This window comes from Festucalex cinctus, chromosome 2 (assembly GCF_051991245.1).
Source record: "Festucalex cinctus isolate MCC-2025b chromosome 2, RoL_Fcin_1.0, whole genome shotgun sequence".
Lineage (NCBI taxonomy): Eukaryota > Metazoa > Chordata > Actinopteri > Syngnathiformes > Syngnathidae > Festucalex > Festucalex cinctus.
In genome coordinates this window covers 9,700,770-9,714,399 of record NC_135412.1, presented here as the reverse complement: position 1 = coordinate 9,714,399, position 13,630 = coordinate 9,700,770, and the positions used below count along the sequence as shown (strand labels likewise).

Here is a 13,630-nt window from a genome sequence, read left to right as displayed (position 1 = left end):
AATTATTGTGGAGAGGTACCAGATAGATGTTGCCAGGTTAAGATAAGGGAAGATTTGTGCCAAAATCAGTCAATGCACAAGAAGGGTTAGCAAGTGCTGGCAAAAATGTCACAAATTCCTCTAATGGCAAATGAGTGGACTTCAAGTAAGAAAACACCAAGGAAAGATCATTTGAAATAATACACAGGTGGTCCATTTGGGACTGAAATATAGTTTAGTTTGATATTTGCAAATCAAAGAGAAGCTCAGCAGGTCAGGGCTGAAACTATTTTAGTGGTGTTTTGTTTTTCTAGGATAATATTTGTGCACAAAGACAACAGCTACTGAGAGGATGTGAACAGAAAGACTTTTTATTTGTTTTACAATAGTATTATATTGGTTACATTCATATATAAACTTTTTGTTTGTATTTTTACAGAATGTGAAGTTTGTTTTTTTTTTGTTTTTTTTTATCAGTTTGCATACCCAGAACATGAGAAAGAATACATGCCTCCAAAAAGGAGCAACTTGACAGAAGTTAAAAAAAAAAGAGAGAGAGAAAAAAAACATGCTGCCGGTTTCACTGTGCTCTTCAGTCGGGAAAAGGACAGCAGGAGAGGCAAAAGGGTGCCGGACCCTTCTATCAATTCAAAAGGTTGATTTTTTTTTTCAGCACTAATTTGAGCAGCTTCTTGTGGGGAACATTTCAAGGGTAGTTTTGTTTACAAGAGGAACCACACGCACACAATAATTTCAACAACAAAACAGCTTTTGAAATGGAAACAGGAAAGACAACTTCTATTTAAAAAAAAAAAAAAAAAAGTGGTGGAAAGTGCACTTAGTGGGTCCACCCAGCACATACCCGGCCCCTGACAAATACTACTCCAGTTCCCCTTGAAATGATCGTCAAGAGCAAATGAGCACAGAAACTATCCTTATGGCCAATCCCATGATGCACCACAATTCTGCCGACAACTTGTGGATCTGGACGTGGGCCGAGGGCAATTTACTGGCATGATGAACGCAAATATGATGGAAGCTGCGGCCGTGATCATCTTGGACTATTTTCTCACCCAGGCAGCATACACATCTGAATGGCTGCGATCCCATGGACAGCACTGACTACTGAGCAAAATGGTGCATTTGAATATATGCCAGCACAAATGCCACTAAAACCCAAACAAAATTGGGAACATTGCAAAAATCCAGCAGGAGTTTCTACTTGCTATTTTGTAGCACCTATATACGTATTATTAGTAGATATCAATATAAACTGGTGTAATCATATATTGCTACTGCTATCTCAAAAGTAATTTGAGAAAATGTCAATAAAAAAAAGGTTAGTTGTTCAGCAACATCTGCTATACTCTAAGAAGTCCGCCATATTTTTTGTTTCCTTTCGAGTAATGCAATTACTGTTTGCTCCCAATTTGATCTTTTTTTTTTTTTTTTTTTTTTTTTTTTTTAACCAGGTCAAGATCGCATCAAATATATGGCAAAATCTGGCTCATATCAACTTACTGTCCATGCAAGCACAGTCAGCAGCAACACTAACCCCGCCCCCAGATAAAATATAATCTTAAAAAATAACATAAGACTAAAATCTACGAGCTGTACTGGAAAAATAAGGAACGCCTACACGTTGGACAAAGCACAGATCGCGGGTGCGCACGGTCGGTGGGGCTCAGGCGGCTGACTGTTACAGCATCTTGGACGACAAGGTGAACGAAATGAACGATGGTCTCCATCGCAAGGAGGAAGCTCTGGAAATTGGAGGGGGGGAAAAAAAACAAAAACATCTCGGACCGTCAAAATAATGCGCATCTCGTTTTGGACTGCAATTATACTATAGAAAAAAATGCTTTTTTAAAATAACTACTCTGTGTCAGCACAGGAAGAGAAAATTGTAAACAAAACATTTGAAATATAATGACCATAACAATTACTGAAAGACATAACCAAGGCATTTTGATATTATGATGATAAATGAAGGCGTTGATGATACAGGAGGCAGCAAGAGACAGACGAAAGAGGGCTGAAAAGAGACGAGGCGGACATGTTGGTGTCCCGCTGGTGACCTTCACACCTCAGGGATGGAGTGATCCATGGCCGACTTCAGCAGGCTGCTGGACATCCTGGAGGACAAAAAAAATAAATAAATGACTGCTTACTCTGTAAATGTGGGAAGAATGGGCAAATTTGTCTTCAATGTGCTTTGTATTTAGTAACAACCACCACTGCATCACTGATGGAAAGGATTGGCCAATTAAGCGATTTTACTGATTAAGCCAAGTTTATTAATCAGGAAGCTGCTTTATGTTTAGCTTTAACTTTCTTTCTTTTTTCTAATAATGAGGGGTGGAATGAGATGACGAGAGGAAAGGAGGAGGAAAAAACAAATAAACCTTGGCTGGTTTTGAACCAGTGACTTGCTGCTTACAGAGCAAGCACACTAACCACTATACTATTCATTCAGTTAGGTTCAAAAGTGCAAATATTTTACATGTAGTTTACACAAGTGTCAGCCAGATTTTAAGACAGACAATTGTGAAGGATAATTGATTACTTTGAATTCATTTGGATGGAATGTTGCCTGATAAAGGCGACTTTTGTCACTATCCCATGGAGGTCTCAGAGAAAGTGGGCGTGCGTTTCGTCCACAGAGGTGGTGCAGGGCTGGATCCGCACATTATGACATCATAAAGTGAGCACTCGCTCGTTTTCTCAGGTTGAGAGGGGCTGGTTGGAGAGCAGAATAACTTAGAATGCTTCAGAAAGGGGCGAATGGAGGAAAACACCACTGCCGTCATCTTTTTGGTGAGAAATTAGTATTTTAACATGGCTAAAAGCTCCAAAAAGTGGATTTTTCATGTTGCTGTCCCTTTAAATAAACAAAAGGCTGCTCATGAGACATGAGACAAGCAACCACTTTTTCGCATTTTGTCTCAAGGGAGGTCATCAACTCATCACCAAAATCATGTTTTCATGTTTGTTGTTTTGCTTTCAATTGTCCAGCAACTTTTTGGCATTTTTAACAATGTCATTCCTCAGAAATGTTATAAAAAGTGGACACAAAATCATACTTAAAAACGTGCCTGCAAACACAAAATAACAAAATATGCACGACAAGCAAAAACTCAATTTGAAAATAGGAGTGTTTTATGGGCCTTGTGCGTAATCCTGCAGTTGCAATTCTTGCTATCATACATTTTGTGTTGATCAGGGAAGTTATTACACATTTTACTTCTGTCTCCTTTCATTTTTTTTTTTTTTTTGCTAAAGAGTGAAATAAAAATTTTAAATCTTACCTCTTTATCATGTGTTCATAGATGAACTTGGGCATGATGGTGATGGTCATGGCGGTTGGGGATGTGTTGAGAATATCCTTAATCTGGGAATCCTGCAAACATCACACATGCGGAAGGTTTTTCATTTAAAAATGCACATTATCCCTTTTCCAGAGACTAAATGGAACACTTTTTTTTCTGGCGAACGTAATTGTGCAACCCACCTTGAGTCCAATAACATTCTGCCCGTTGACCTCACAGATGTAATGCTCGGTCAGCAGGCCGTTGCGTGCTGCAGAGCCGTCCTTGACCAATGATGTGATTTTGCCAGACTTGTAGATGAAGCCCACGTGGCCTGAGCTGTCTTTTTGCATGGTGACAGTGCGCTGAAATGGCCTAGCGGGAGGAAGAAGAAACACACCCGGTTTCAACCAGCCAGCAGAGGGAGCCAAAGTATAAATAAAGACATCTGTAAGAAATCCTTTTTTGTTCCAGTTTGTTTTTTAATAAACTGGTAAAATGTACTCCAAACTCTCATTGTAAAAGTTACCGGTACTTAGAATTTATGAGTTATTAAACTTTACTAGTTTTTTATTTTATTTTAATTTTTTTTATTAGTAAATATTTCTGTTTTTTTACAGTGTATGATTTAAATGTAGTAGATTTCTAAATGCATTAATTACCATAAACAGTCAAAATGTTTATACTGGGCCAAATACTGCCAAGACAAATCCAATGTTTCTAAAGAATAAATTTAAATAAATAAATGATAAAAGTCCCACTTTGTACAAGCCGTTCTCACCTGTCCCGTACAACAAGCTCAATGCGGGTCTCTGCCGCGGCCTTCAGGGCCTTGTGGGCCTTATCCACACTCCAGCCGGCACAGTTCTGGCCGTTAACCTGAAGAACCTGGTCCCCGAAGCGCAGCCCAGCCAAGGCGGCAGGGGAGTTGGCCTGCACCAGCTGGATAAACACTCCCTAAGATGGAGATACAACAGTGCAAATGTAAATAAGATGGAGGAAACTAGAGACCGCAGGGAGACAAGAGCAGGCAGCTTGTGTGAATTTGTACAAATGCCTCCTCTGCTCCTCGAACAAAAGTTGGTCGGCGACGAAATAAACCATATTGCCTGTAACCCAACGCAACATCAAAGAGGTTACAATGCTGACTCACGTTGTCAATTGCCCTGAGGCGGAGTCCAACCTTCCCATCCTGGTCCTTGCACAGAATAATTTCCCGCAAACCTTGGCGAACCTCGGCCCTCCTGATGCCGATGTCCGAGCCCGTCACAGGACACACCATTCCCCCGACGCCAGAGTAGGAGGGCACTGCCACTTGCTGCGGGGGGGGGAGGGGGGGAGAAAGTGGGTTACCGGAGAGCAAGGATTACACAGACCATTTTTGACACTTAAGTTCAGCACGGGGCTGGGCGATGATGGAAAAAAAAAATGAAAATCACAATTCTTTTGATTGGTAGTGACAACACCTAATTAATCCAATTGATGTCAAAACTCATTTATTCAACTACCAAACCTCAACTTGAAAAAAACATATATGTTGAACAGATTGTACATGTATGTTTTCTATTAGCATGTCAATGGATTTTACATTGACTGCTAGCATGAGCACTGGTGATGTTTCAAAAACAAAGTATGTCTTGTATTTAAGGTGTACAATGTGTGGAATTCTTTTGGTAGTGTGATTAGTTTTACAGTACTTGGCACGCTAATAGTTTTTCTTCTTCTTTTGAACATAATAGTCTTATGGTGAGAAGCCAATGTTGAAATCACGATTAAATTTTGATGGTTTACCCAGCCCTAATTAATAGGGATGTAACGATACCGGCAATATCCTGATTTGCGATATTAAAATTGACACAATGTATCGTCGTCGTCATGTCACGATATGAAAAGCAGCACGTTTTTAAAAAGTCTGGTTGATTTCCATTTGTGCAGTTCTAGCACCCTCTGGTGGCTAGTTTTTTTTTGTTTTTTGAGTGCAGTTTAATTTTCATTAGAGTTGTTTTAGCCCTTCTATGTTTAAAATCCACGCTATTGGTCAGATGAAGGGGAACGAAATATGTTTGTGAACAGAGTCAATATGTGGAGCGACTCAATATGTGCGTGCATTAGCAATTAAGTGCCTCAATATGAAGTCTTATTCGAGATTGTAGGTTGTTTGCATTGCTGTTATGTACAAAAACACAATATTGTGTTTTTTTTGGTATGAACTCTTTTTTTTTTACAATATGATGACCATTTTTTGTATCGCCAACCTCCCCACAATATCGTGATAATTATCATATCGTGAGGTTCATATTGTAACAATATCGTGTCCTGATATTTGGATATCACTACATCCCTACTAATTAAGCACATCGTCAAAAAGATGTAGGATCACACGAAGGTGTTGAGTGTGGCAGCATTCAGTTTGATATCCGCCTACATCAGTTGATGAGATCCAGAATGCAACAGAACTTTGTGTATTAAGATATTACAAAAAAACAAGAATATTATCGCTCAGGTAAAAATATGACCAATGTCAGAGAGCACAGATGGTGCGAGGGTGATGTGAAAGCAACACGCATAAAGGAGAAACACACACAAGACTGAAGGCAACACATCCTCCCACACTGCTCCATGCCTGTGGTAAGTCTCCAGGGAACAGAATAATCATGTTTTTCTGTGATAAACAAGCAGCTCATAAATCTTTTTCCTTCCTGGCTCGGATGATGTTTTTGAGTCTGAAAATACAAGAGGGGTCTAAAAGTTTGAAAGGAACTGATGGCCTTACTGTTTCTGTGAAAAACAGTTCCCTGTAAAATGTAACACTGAGCTGAGTACTGTCACTCAGCTGGACACTGTAAATGTATTCTCTTTGATTTAGTAGCACTGTAAATGTTACTTTGTTTAACTTTTAACTATCATGTACTCACACATGCCCAAGGCAAATACTTTGATGAGCTTGTTTGCCGGTGTTACAATTATGTCCCAAATTTTATGTTGCAACTTCATTCACCATGTTTTATAAAATGTCCAATGCATAAAACATTCTACATTCCTCCTGATTTGTTTTATTTTTTAATTCAGGCTCCACAAACAATGTTGACGTGAAAACGAGCTGCCATACTGGCGTGCATGTGTTTATCCATGTTAACTCATTCACTCCCAACCATTTTCACTGAAGCAAGTCCCTTCGCTCCCAGCTGTTTTGTTTTACTGCATTTTGACAAATTTTGCAAGGCCCACAGATTATTGTGTACTGTTGATATAAAAACATGAAAACTGCCAAAAGAAAGATTCGAGTCTCTTCTTTCATCAGGGAAAAAAAATATTTCTATCGGTTTCCATTTTGCAGCAATTAGCATTAGAATTTAGCTAAGTTTCATCTATATTCAGATTCCTGGTGAAAACATTGTCAAAAAGACCTTGTTGCAACATGGCCCTGGTTGAGCTATTATACTCTGCTGCCACCTGCTGCCCGTTTTTTGTAATAACTACCGTTGCTTTAAGCCTTCTGTATGCTCTAGCATTAAAAAAAAACATTACAAAAATAAAAAAATAAAATAAAAAAATAAAAAAACATACATACGTTTTTGGGACCATGGTAAGATTTAAAATAGAACATTTTTATACATGGGAGCAAATTAGTTAAGTAAGATTGTCCTTAATTTTTACTTGAGTTTGGATACAAGCAAAACATGGCTGACACTTACATTGTTGGGCGCAGGCAACAAGGCCAAGTTCCTCTGCACCTCATCGCTGTTGAGGCTCAGGCCCATGTACTCTCCCAGCTCCTCCAGATTTGGGTACAAGGCTGCAAAGATTACAACAAATATGCAGTTTGGTCAAATGTTCCAAAGGAAAACCAATAGAACTGTGTCTCACAGAAAAACTAAAGGTCATTTTGATTATTAAATTTTGTCAGTCAGAAATGTAACTTTCAATGATTGGGTGCATTTGCACCTTAAAATTGCATAATTTCTTTATGTACTATAATGTTACAGAACTTTGTCTCCCTATACAACCAGTCTGAACTGTGTCAAACTGAGCAACACATCACCCTCTATTGGACCTTCATAGTCTGTGTTTTCTTGAACCAAATCTTCTGCATGCTATAGCATTCGATCAGTGAGTGGTTCCTGCTCATTGTGACATCACAGGTGATTCAAGTTAGATTCAGGTCAAGTATGTTTTTGTCACATGAATCACATTAAACAGGGAAGGGAAGATCCTGGCCAAATCTGACATTGCAATTGCTGAAGAAATGCCGATGATTCAGCCTCAACTCCCACACTGGCCTAAAATAAAGGTCTTCATTTGTGCTTACGAGTCAGCTTGTTCTCTCCTCGTCGAAATCAGGTGTGCATATAAATTTTGGTTTGGTGTTTTTTTTTTTACACAACCAACAGCCCTCTGAAATTCTTCTGAGCATCTCCTTCTTCCTATACACAAACAATAGAGCGACTGTGCTCTTCGATATTATCACGTCTGAGTCTGACCATGGCTGATGTCAGTCTTAGTGTTCCGCTTTAGGTTCCTTTTTGAGTTCCTCTTCACCAGCCCCACCTGAACTTACCACAAGTCCCTCGCACACCCCCAGCAAGCCTCTTCATCCATCCCTTCCTCTCAAATCTCTGCCTCCCTTCCCTCTCTCTCTCTTTCTCTCTAGTCAATCCTGCCCCAGCCCAGCACAACACAACAGCCAGAGCCCGTCTCCATGGTGACTCACAAGCTAGCAGGGGTTAACAACAAAGGAACCAATGACCACATGACTGAAGCGAAAGAGTGGAACCAGTGGAAGAGCAGGTTACGGAAGTTAATGTTTCTCCACCAATGCACACATTGAGAGATGAGCAACATGTTGACCTTTGTAAGAACCTTCAATCAATATTTCATTATTTTTACACCCAATGAAAAAAAAAAAAAAAAATCTGAAACTTACAGGATGAAGGCATCTGAGCGGCGATAGGCTGCGGCTGGTCTCCTCCCTCAGTGATGGCTGGCATGGCAGCGTTGGTGTTGGTGTTGGTGTGGGCAAACTGGGCCTGGGCCTGAGTGGTAAGCAGAGTGAGCAGTCAGGTTATGGAATCCTGTTGATCTTTGATTTGATCTTGTTGCTGTCCAATTAGGGATGGAATGACAACGGTCACACGTCTTTGCCATTTAGAAAACTAAGTAAACTGGGGACAATGCAATTTGTCAATGTCTGTATGACACATTAGTAACATGCAGCACACTATAGTAGGGGTGTGAATTGCCTAGTACCTGACGATTCGATTCGTATCACGATTCACAGGTCACGATTCGATTCGATACCGATTAATCCCGATACGAATTTCTAAGTCGATTGTTGTGATTTTTTTTCATTCAAATTTAGAAAATACTAATCAGTAAGCTTGTAGAGTGTAAGATTTATATGAAAATGTATTATTTATTTATCTGAAATTTCAGTCTTATAGAGGTTGTAATCTGTTTCATGTTTGAACAGCATTAAAATAAAATAGTAAGGCTTAATGTTCCGTTCATATAACATTCTTCCATGCTCAAGGTGTGAATCCTAAAAAAAAAAAAAAAAAAAAAAAAAAAAAACATCGATTCTGCCGATTATTGAATCGATTCGAGAATCGCGCGATGTAGTATCGCGTAGGGGTGTTAAAAAAAAAATCGATTCGGCGATATATCGCGATACTACATCGCGCGATTCTCGAATCGATTCAATAATCGGCAGAATCGATTTTTTTTTTTTTTTTTTTTTTTTTTTTTTTTTTTTTTTTAGGATTCACACCTTGAGCATGGAAGAATGTTATATGAACGGAACATTAAGCCTTAATATTTTTATTTTAATGCTTTTTAAACATGAAACAGATTACAACCTCTATAAGACTGAAATTTCAGATAAATAAATAATACATTTTCATATAAATCTTACACTGTACAAGCTTACTGATTAGTATTTTCTAAATTTGAATGAAAAAAATCGCAAGAATCGACTTATAAATTCGTATCGGGATTAATCGGTATCGAATCGAATCGTGACCTGTGAATTGTGATACGAATCGAATCGTCAGGTACTAGGCAATTCACACCCCTAGTATCGCGATATATCGCCGAATCGATTTTTTTTAACGCCCCTAATAACCACTGAACATAAGAAACTGACTGTTTAGCTAGCTACATTGTTGATACAAGAGGTGCTCTCCTATCAACACTGTGTAGCTAAAGAGTTCATGGAGGTCGTGTTAGATTAAAAAGTCTAAATCATCACATGATTGTTATCAGACAGTGAGGCTATATGCAGTACAATTATGGGTCAATTAGCCTCAGTGCAATGTGCAGAGAGATGCGGAGTGAGCGCGCAGCTGTGGTCAGATAGGAGGACCACTATGAGGACCTCTTAAAAGTACAAAACAAGTTGTACATTATTGAAGAGGCTTGAGTGTGTATTATTGGCTCATGTCTGCACCAGAAGATTCACATTAGCATTGCAAGTATCAAGCATGACATTGACCCATTTCCCATTTGCTAGAACCGCCTTCAGTCCCATAATAAAATCAAAAATATTCAGTGCAACACTTTGTCACACTTTTTACTCCGATCAAAGACACGCACACATACCAAGGAAAGATGAGGCTGCAAAGCTTACCTTCATCACCTTGTCGACCTTTAGGTCCTCGAGGGATGGATAGAGAGACATCCTGTAAGGGAAAACACAAGACAGGTGACACACAAAACAATGGAGCAACACAAGCAAACATTTAAAATGGCTCTTTGATGTTAATAAGATAAGGGTAGGAAAAAAGTAATGATACTATGACAGTGCAGTGTTATCTCTCAAGGTACAGTAACAAACGCAAACATCAAACGGCTACCGACAGTTGCTGTCTGATGACTAAATACGTGGGGTTGCGCACTTAAAATATTTGATTATTCAACTGAATAATCGAGTAGGATAATCTATTTTAAATAAGATTTGATAGCGAAGGACATGATCATTGTGTAATCACCTGTACTGGGAAAAATAATAATTCAACTGTGTTGCAAGCAATATAGTTATATTACCTAAGTCAAAGTGCAGCATTACATAAACTAATGGAGTGGCAATCTGCTGATCTGTAGCTATAAATATGACGTTAGTCCAAGATATATATCCTTTATCGTGAATAAATTATTCCAGTATCAGTCTGCGAACATCTACGTACTTCATGTACACGTCAGAGTGAATCACGTCAGCTGTTGTGTTACCTAAAGTGGCTAGAACTTCATTTGAATATTGTGTATTTAAACACTTCACTTTGTATATGTGTTGCTTAAGAAAGAACAACATTACACTATTTTAACTCTGTCAAAATGTCAGTGTATGGAGAACAGAGAAAATAATAAAGACAGGACAACCACGCAGCATTAAAAAAAATAAATTAAAAAATACACTGACGTGTAGAAAAGAGGAAATGAAAGCCAACAGTCAGCTGACTGACATTACATGCAGTACAACGGGGCAGGCAGAGGCATGTCGTGCAGCAAGTTAACAAGCAAGAATAAAACAAATATCTTCAGTGACAGAGAAGGAATGGCGGTATTAACACAATTTCTGCCCACATTTTCTTTCCTAAATTAATTTATCACTTTTTCATACTCAGTCACTGGCATGAATATTTGCATGTCAAACATGTATGTTAACTTATGTAACCATGCAGCATTTTTTCCGATCGACACATCTAAAAGAATAAATGCTTTAAAAGCTGATCAGTGTTTTTGTCCAACTGGACTTGTGTAATCTGAAAATAGTTGAATTCCTTCAAGAACTTTTAACACCTGTAAATGCCTTGAGAGGTGTTGGTGTTTCCATCATACTCAACTAGTTAGTGACCTGAAAAACAACAATGACGTCAGCTAAGACCTACATGCATGCAGACCCGCACTACGACAACTCTTTCAGGCAGAATAAATCAGCTCAATGGAAAAATTACATGAAAACAGGAGTTCAGAGTATGTTAAAGTTTTGACACCTGAACTGGATCATCACCATTTCCAAAACTATTTTGCAATCCCCAACAAATAAAAATCTAGAACAGCCTCTTGGAAAATGGCTGGGAGTGAATGGGTTAACCATCCGTCCACCCTGAGTGCAAATATCCCTACAGATATGTCATATTTATACCCTTACGACCTCCTGAATGACTTCTGAGACCTAATAAATCATAAAAGCATTGAGTCCCTAAAAGAAGAGCATCATTTTGACCACAATCAAAACAGTGTCTGTCTGAGATGTAGAACTCATAAACACCACTCACTTTTTGTCCTCTCCCACACTACACTATTGTACTGATCGACACAGAGGCCCATTTTGAAGACAGCTCACTGTTTACTTTCCACGAGCCATGTTATGTTTGCTCACTTTAAATCCACCTCCATTACGACCGAGTGCACCAGCAACATACGGGAAGCCGCATGGAGCTGGAGGAAATGCATTTTGCATTTTGGCTGCTTGTCTTTTATGATGACATAATGAGTATAATAGTATATACCGTATACTCCGGTAGTCCTTGTATTACAAAATAATAACTGAACGCTTCAAAATGACCACCAACCTTTGTGTACACTAATGTAAATAAAATATACAACACAAATGCATAGTTATGCTGATTATTATTGCCATTATGAGTATTAACAGAAGTCCTTGAATTTGTGATCGTCATTATATGGTCATACTTCACTACTAGTACAAGTATCATTTATTGTTCTCACTTGAGGGATGCCTTTATTTGTGCAAAAACATAGTTATGGTAGCGCTAGACACACTGTTGTCCGTTGATTGGTCAACAGAGAATTGAAACTCCTGTGCTACAATTGGAATGGAATGTGGAACTGCCTCACATTAAGTTTTGATTTGCATTTCGTCACAACACCAACTACCCTGCATGAGATTAGACGTTTGTCTGTCTTGGTCACGGATAATGACCACAGTATAGAACCTGCAATGTTAATGTAATTAAATATACCAAGAGGATTTTTAAACATGTGTACACCTTTTTACTTTTATCCCGCTATACTCACGGATCAGAATGCACAACGAAGGTAGATGTGGTTACTTTAATGGCTGATAGCCAACTGGCAAAGGCTTTTTTTCTTTAGATACTTTTTGTTCCTTTAACTATTTGCAGGCGAGTATTTGCAAGCGTTTAATGCAGGAGTTGGGAGGCTGCAGTCCGAGCGCTGTTCACAGCTCTGGAGTGCATTTGATCCAGGAACTAACATGCACAACAACATTTTTGCTCGATTGTTGCACCGTGTATAGTAAAGGAGAACATAGCTCTAAACCTGATTCATCTCAGAAGCAAACCTTCGGTAACTTTTGGCTCTACAGAAATCACAGGGGGGTGGCGGGATAACAACTTTAAAACTAGTGACAGAAAGTTTTGGCATGGTTGTTTCACAATAAGAAAAAGGGCAAAAGAGGATTAACGTCAGTAAACCCAAACATACTGTGGGTCGTTACAAAACTGAGGCCTTCTTTTTAGAGCTTGGCTGGGAAAACGGGGGGGGGGGGGGGGGTAGAAATGGGCACGGAAGTTGTGACTGATTCTCAAAAACAACCCAACCCTGTTAAAACTGTCCCCTCACAGGGTCAGTCATGCATTGTTACAAACTATTTCACACTTTAATTAATATGCATAAGACTTTCTGTCAGAGATTCGGTAAACAAGAGCAGCCAGCCTTGCTGTGATACATAACGCGAAATCCAAAGAGGAAGTCTGTCGGTTAATATCAAGTAATACTGCATACATGGCTCCAATATTAAGCCACCCAAATGACAACATGCGTAAGTTTTTTTGTTTTTGTTTTTTTTAAACGAAGGTTTCAGTTACGTCATCCGGAAGAAAGAGTCATCGTCATATGATAACACGTTACGGCATCATTCTGCTGTAAATTACCAAACGATTAGGAGTTCCAGTTTTTCAAGGCACATTCGTTAGACGACATATTGTAACGTAGTAGTGGTAAAAGACCGTCCGTTTGGCTACAACAATTGCATGTCTTTCTTTGTCTAAATAGTGACGCACAAACACAGCAGCTAGCATTTACCGTTAGCTAAAAGAAGCCAGGGTGGATGTCAGGTAGCGCTTCACATCATCGAACTTAAAACCAAACAGACTCACCTGTAATGGATTGACTTGGAAGTCGACTTGTTTTTTAGGAAAAAATATACAGAGTCTCGGACAGAGGCGTCGACAGGACTGTAAATACAGTATATCGTTGCTCTGGGTCTCTTGTCCCGTCGTTGACGACTTGAAGGGGGATTCTGGAAAGTGACGTAAGATCAGAAGCCCCGCCCACACAGTGCGTGTCACATGACTTTTCCA

At 39.1% G+C, this 13,630-nt stretch overlaps 1 protein-coding gene across 1 annotated transcript; it reads right to left on the bottom strand.

The window, feature by feature from the left end:
* Nucleotides 1–334: 334 nt before the first annotated feature.
* On the bottom strand, nucleotides 335–13,596 carry sdcbp2 (syndecan binding protein (syntenin) 2). The gene is made up of 9 exons (XM_077512740.1): nucleotides 13,427–13,596; nucleotides 9,913–9,964; nucleotides 8,212–8,320; nucleotides 6,983–7,083; nucleotides 4,441–4,605; nucleotides 4,069–4,244; nucleotides 3,491–3,662; nucleotides 3,288–3,379; nucleotides 335–2,114 (listed from the first exon to the last, which is right to left on the bottom strand). The coding sequence occupies exons 2-9, from the start codon at nucleotides 9,961–9,963 to the stop codon at nucleotides 2,060–2,062; spliced, it is 921 nt and encodes a 306-aa protein (XP_077368866.1). The 5' UTR covers nucleotide 9,964; nucleotides 13,427–13,596; the 3' UTR covers nucleotides 335–2,059.
* Nucleotides 13,597–13,630: the final 34 nt, after the last annotated feature.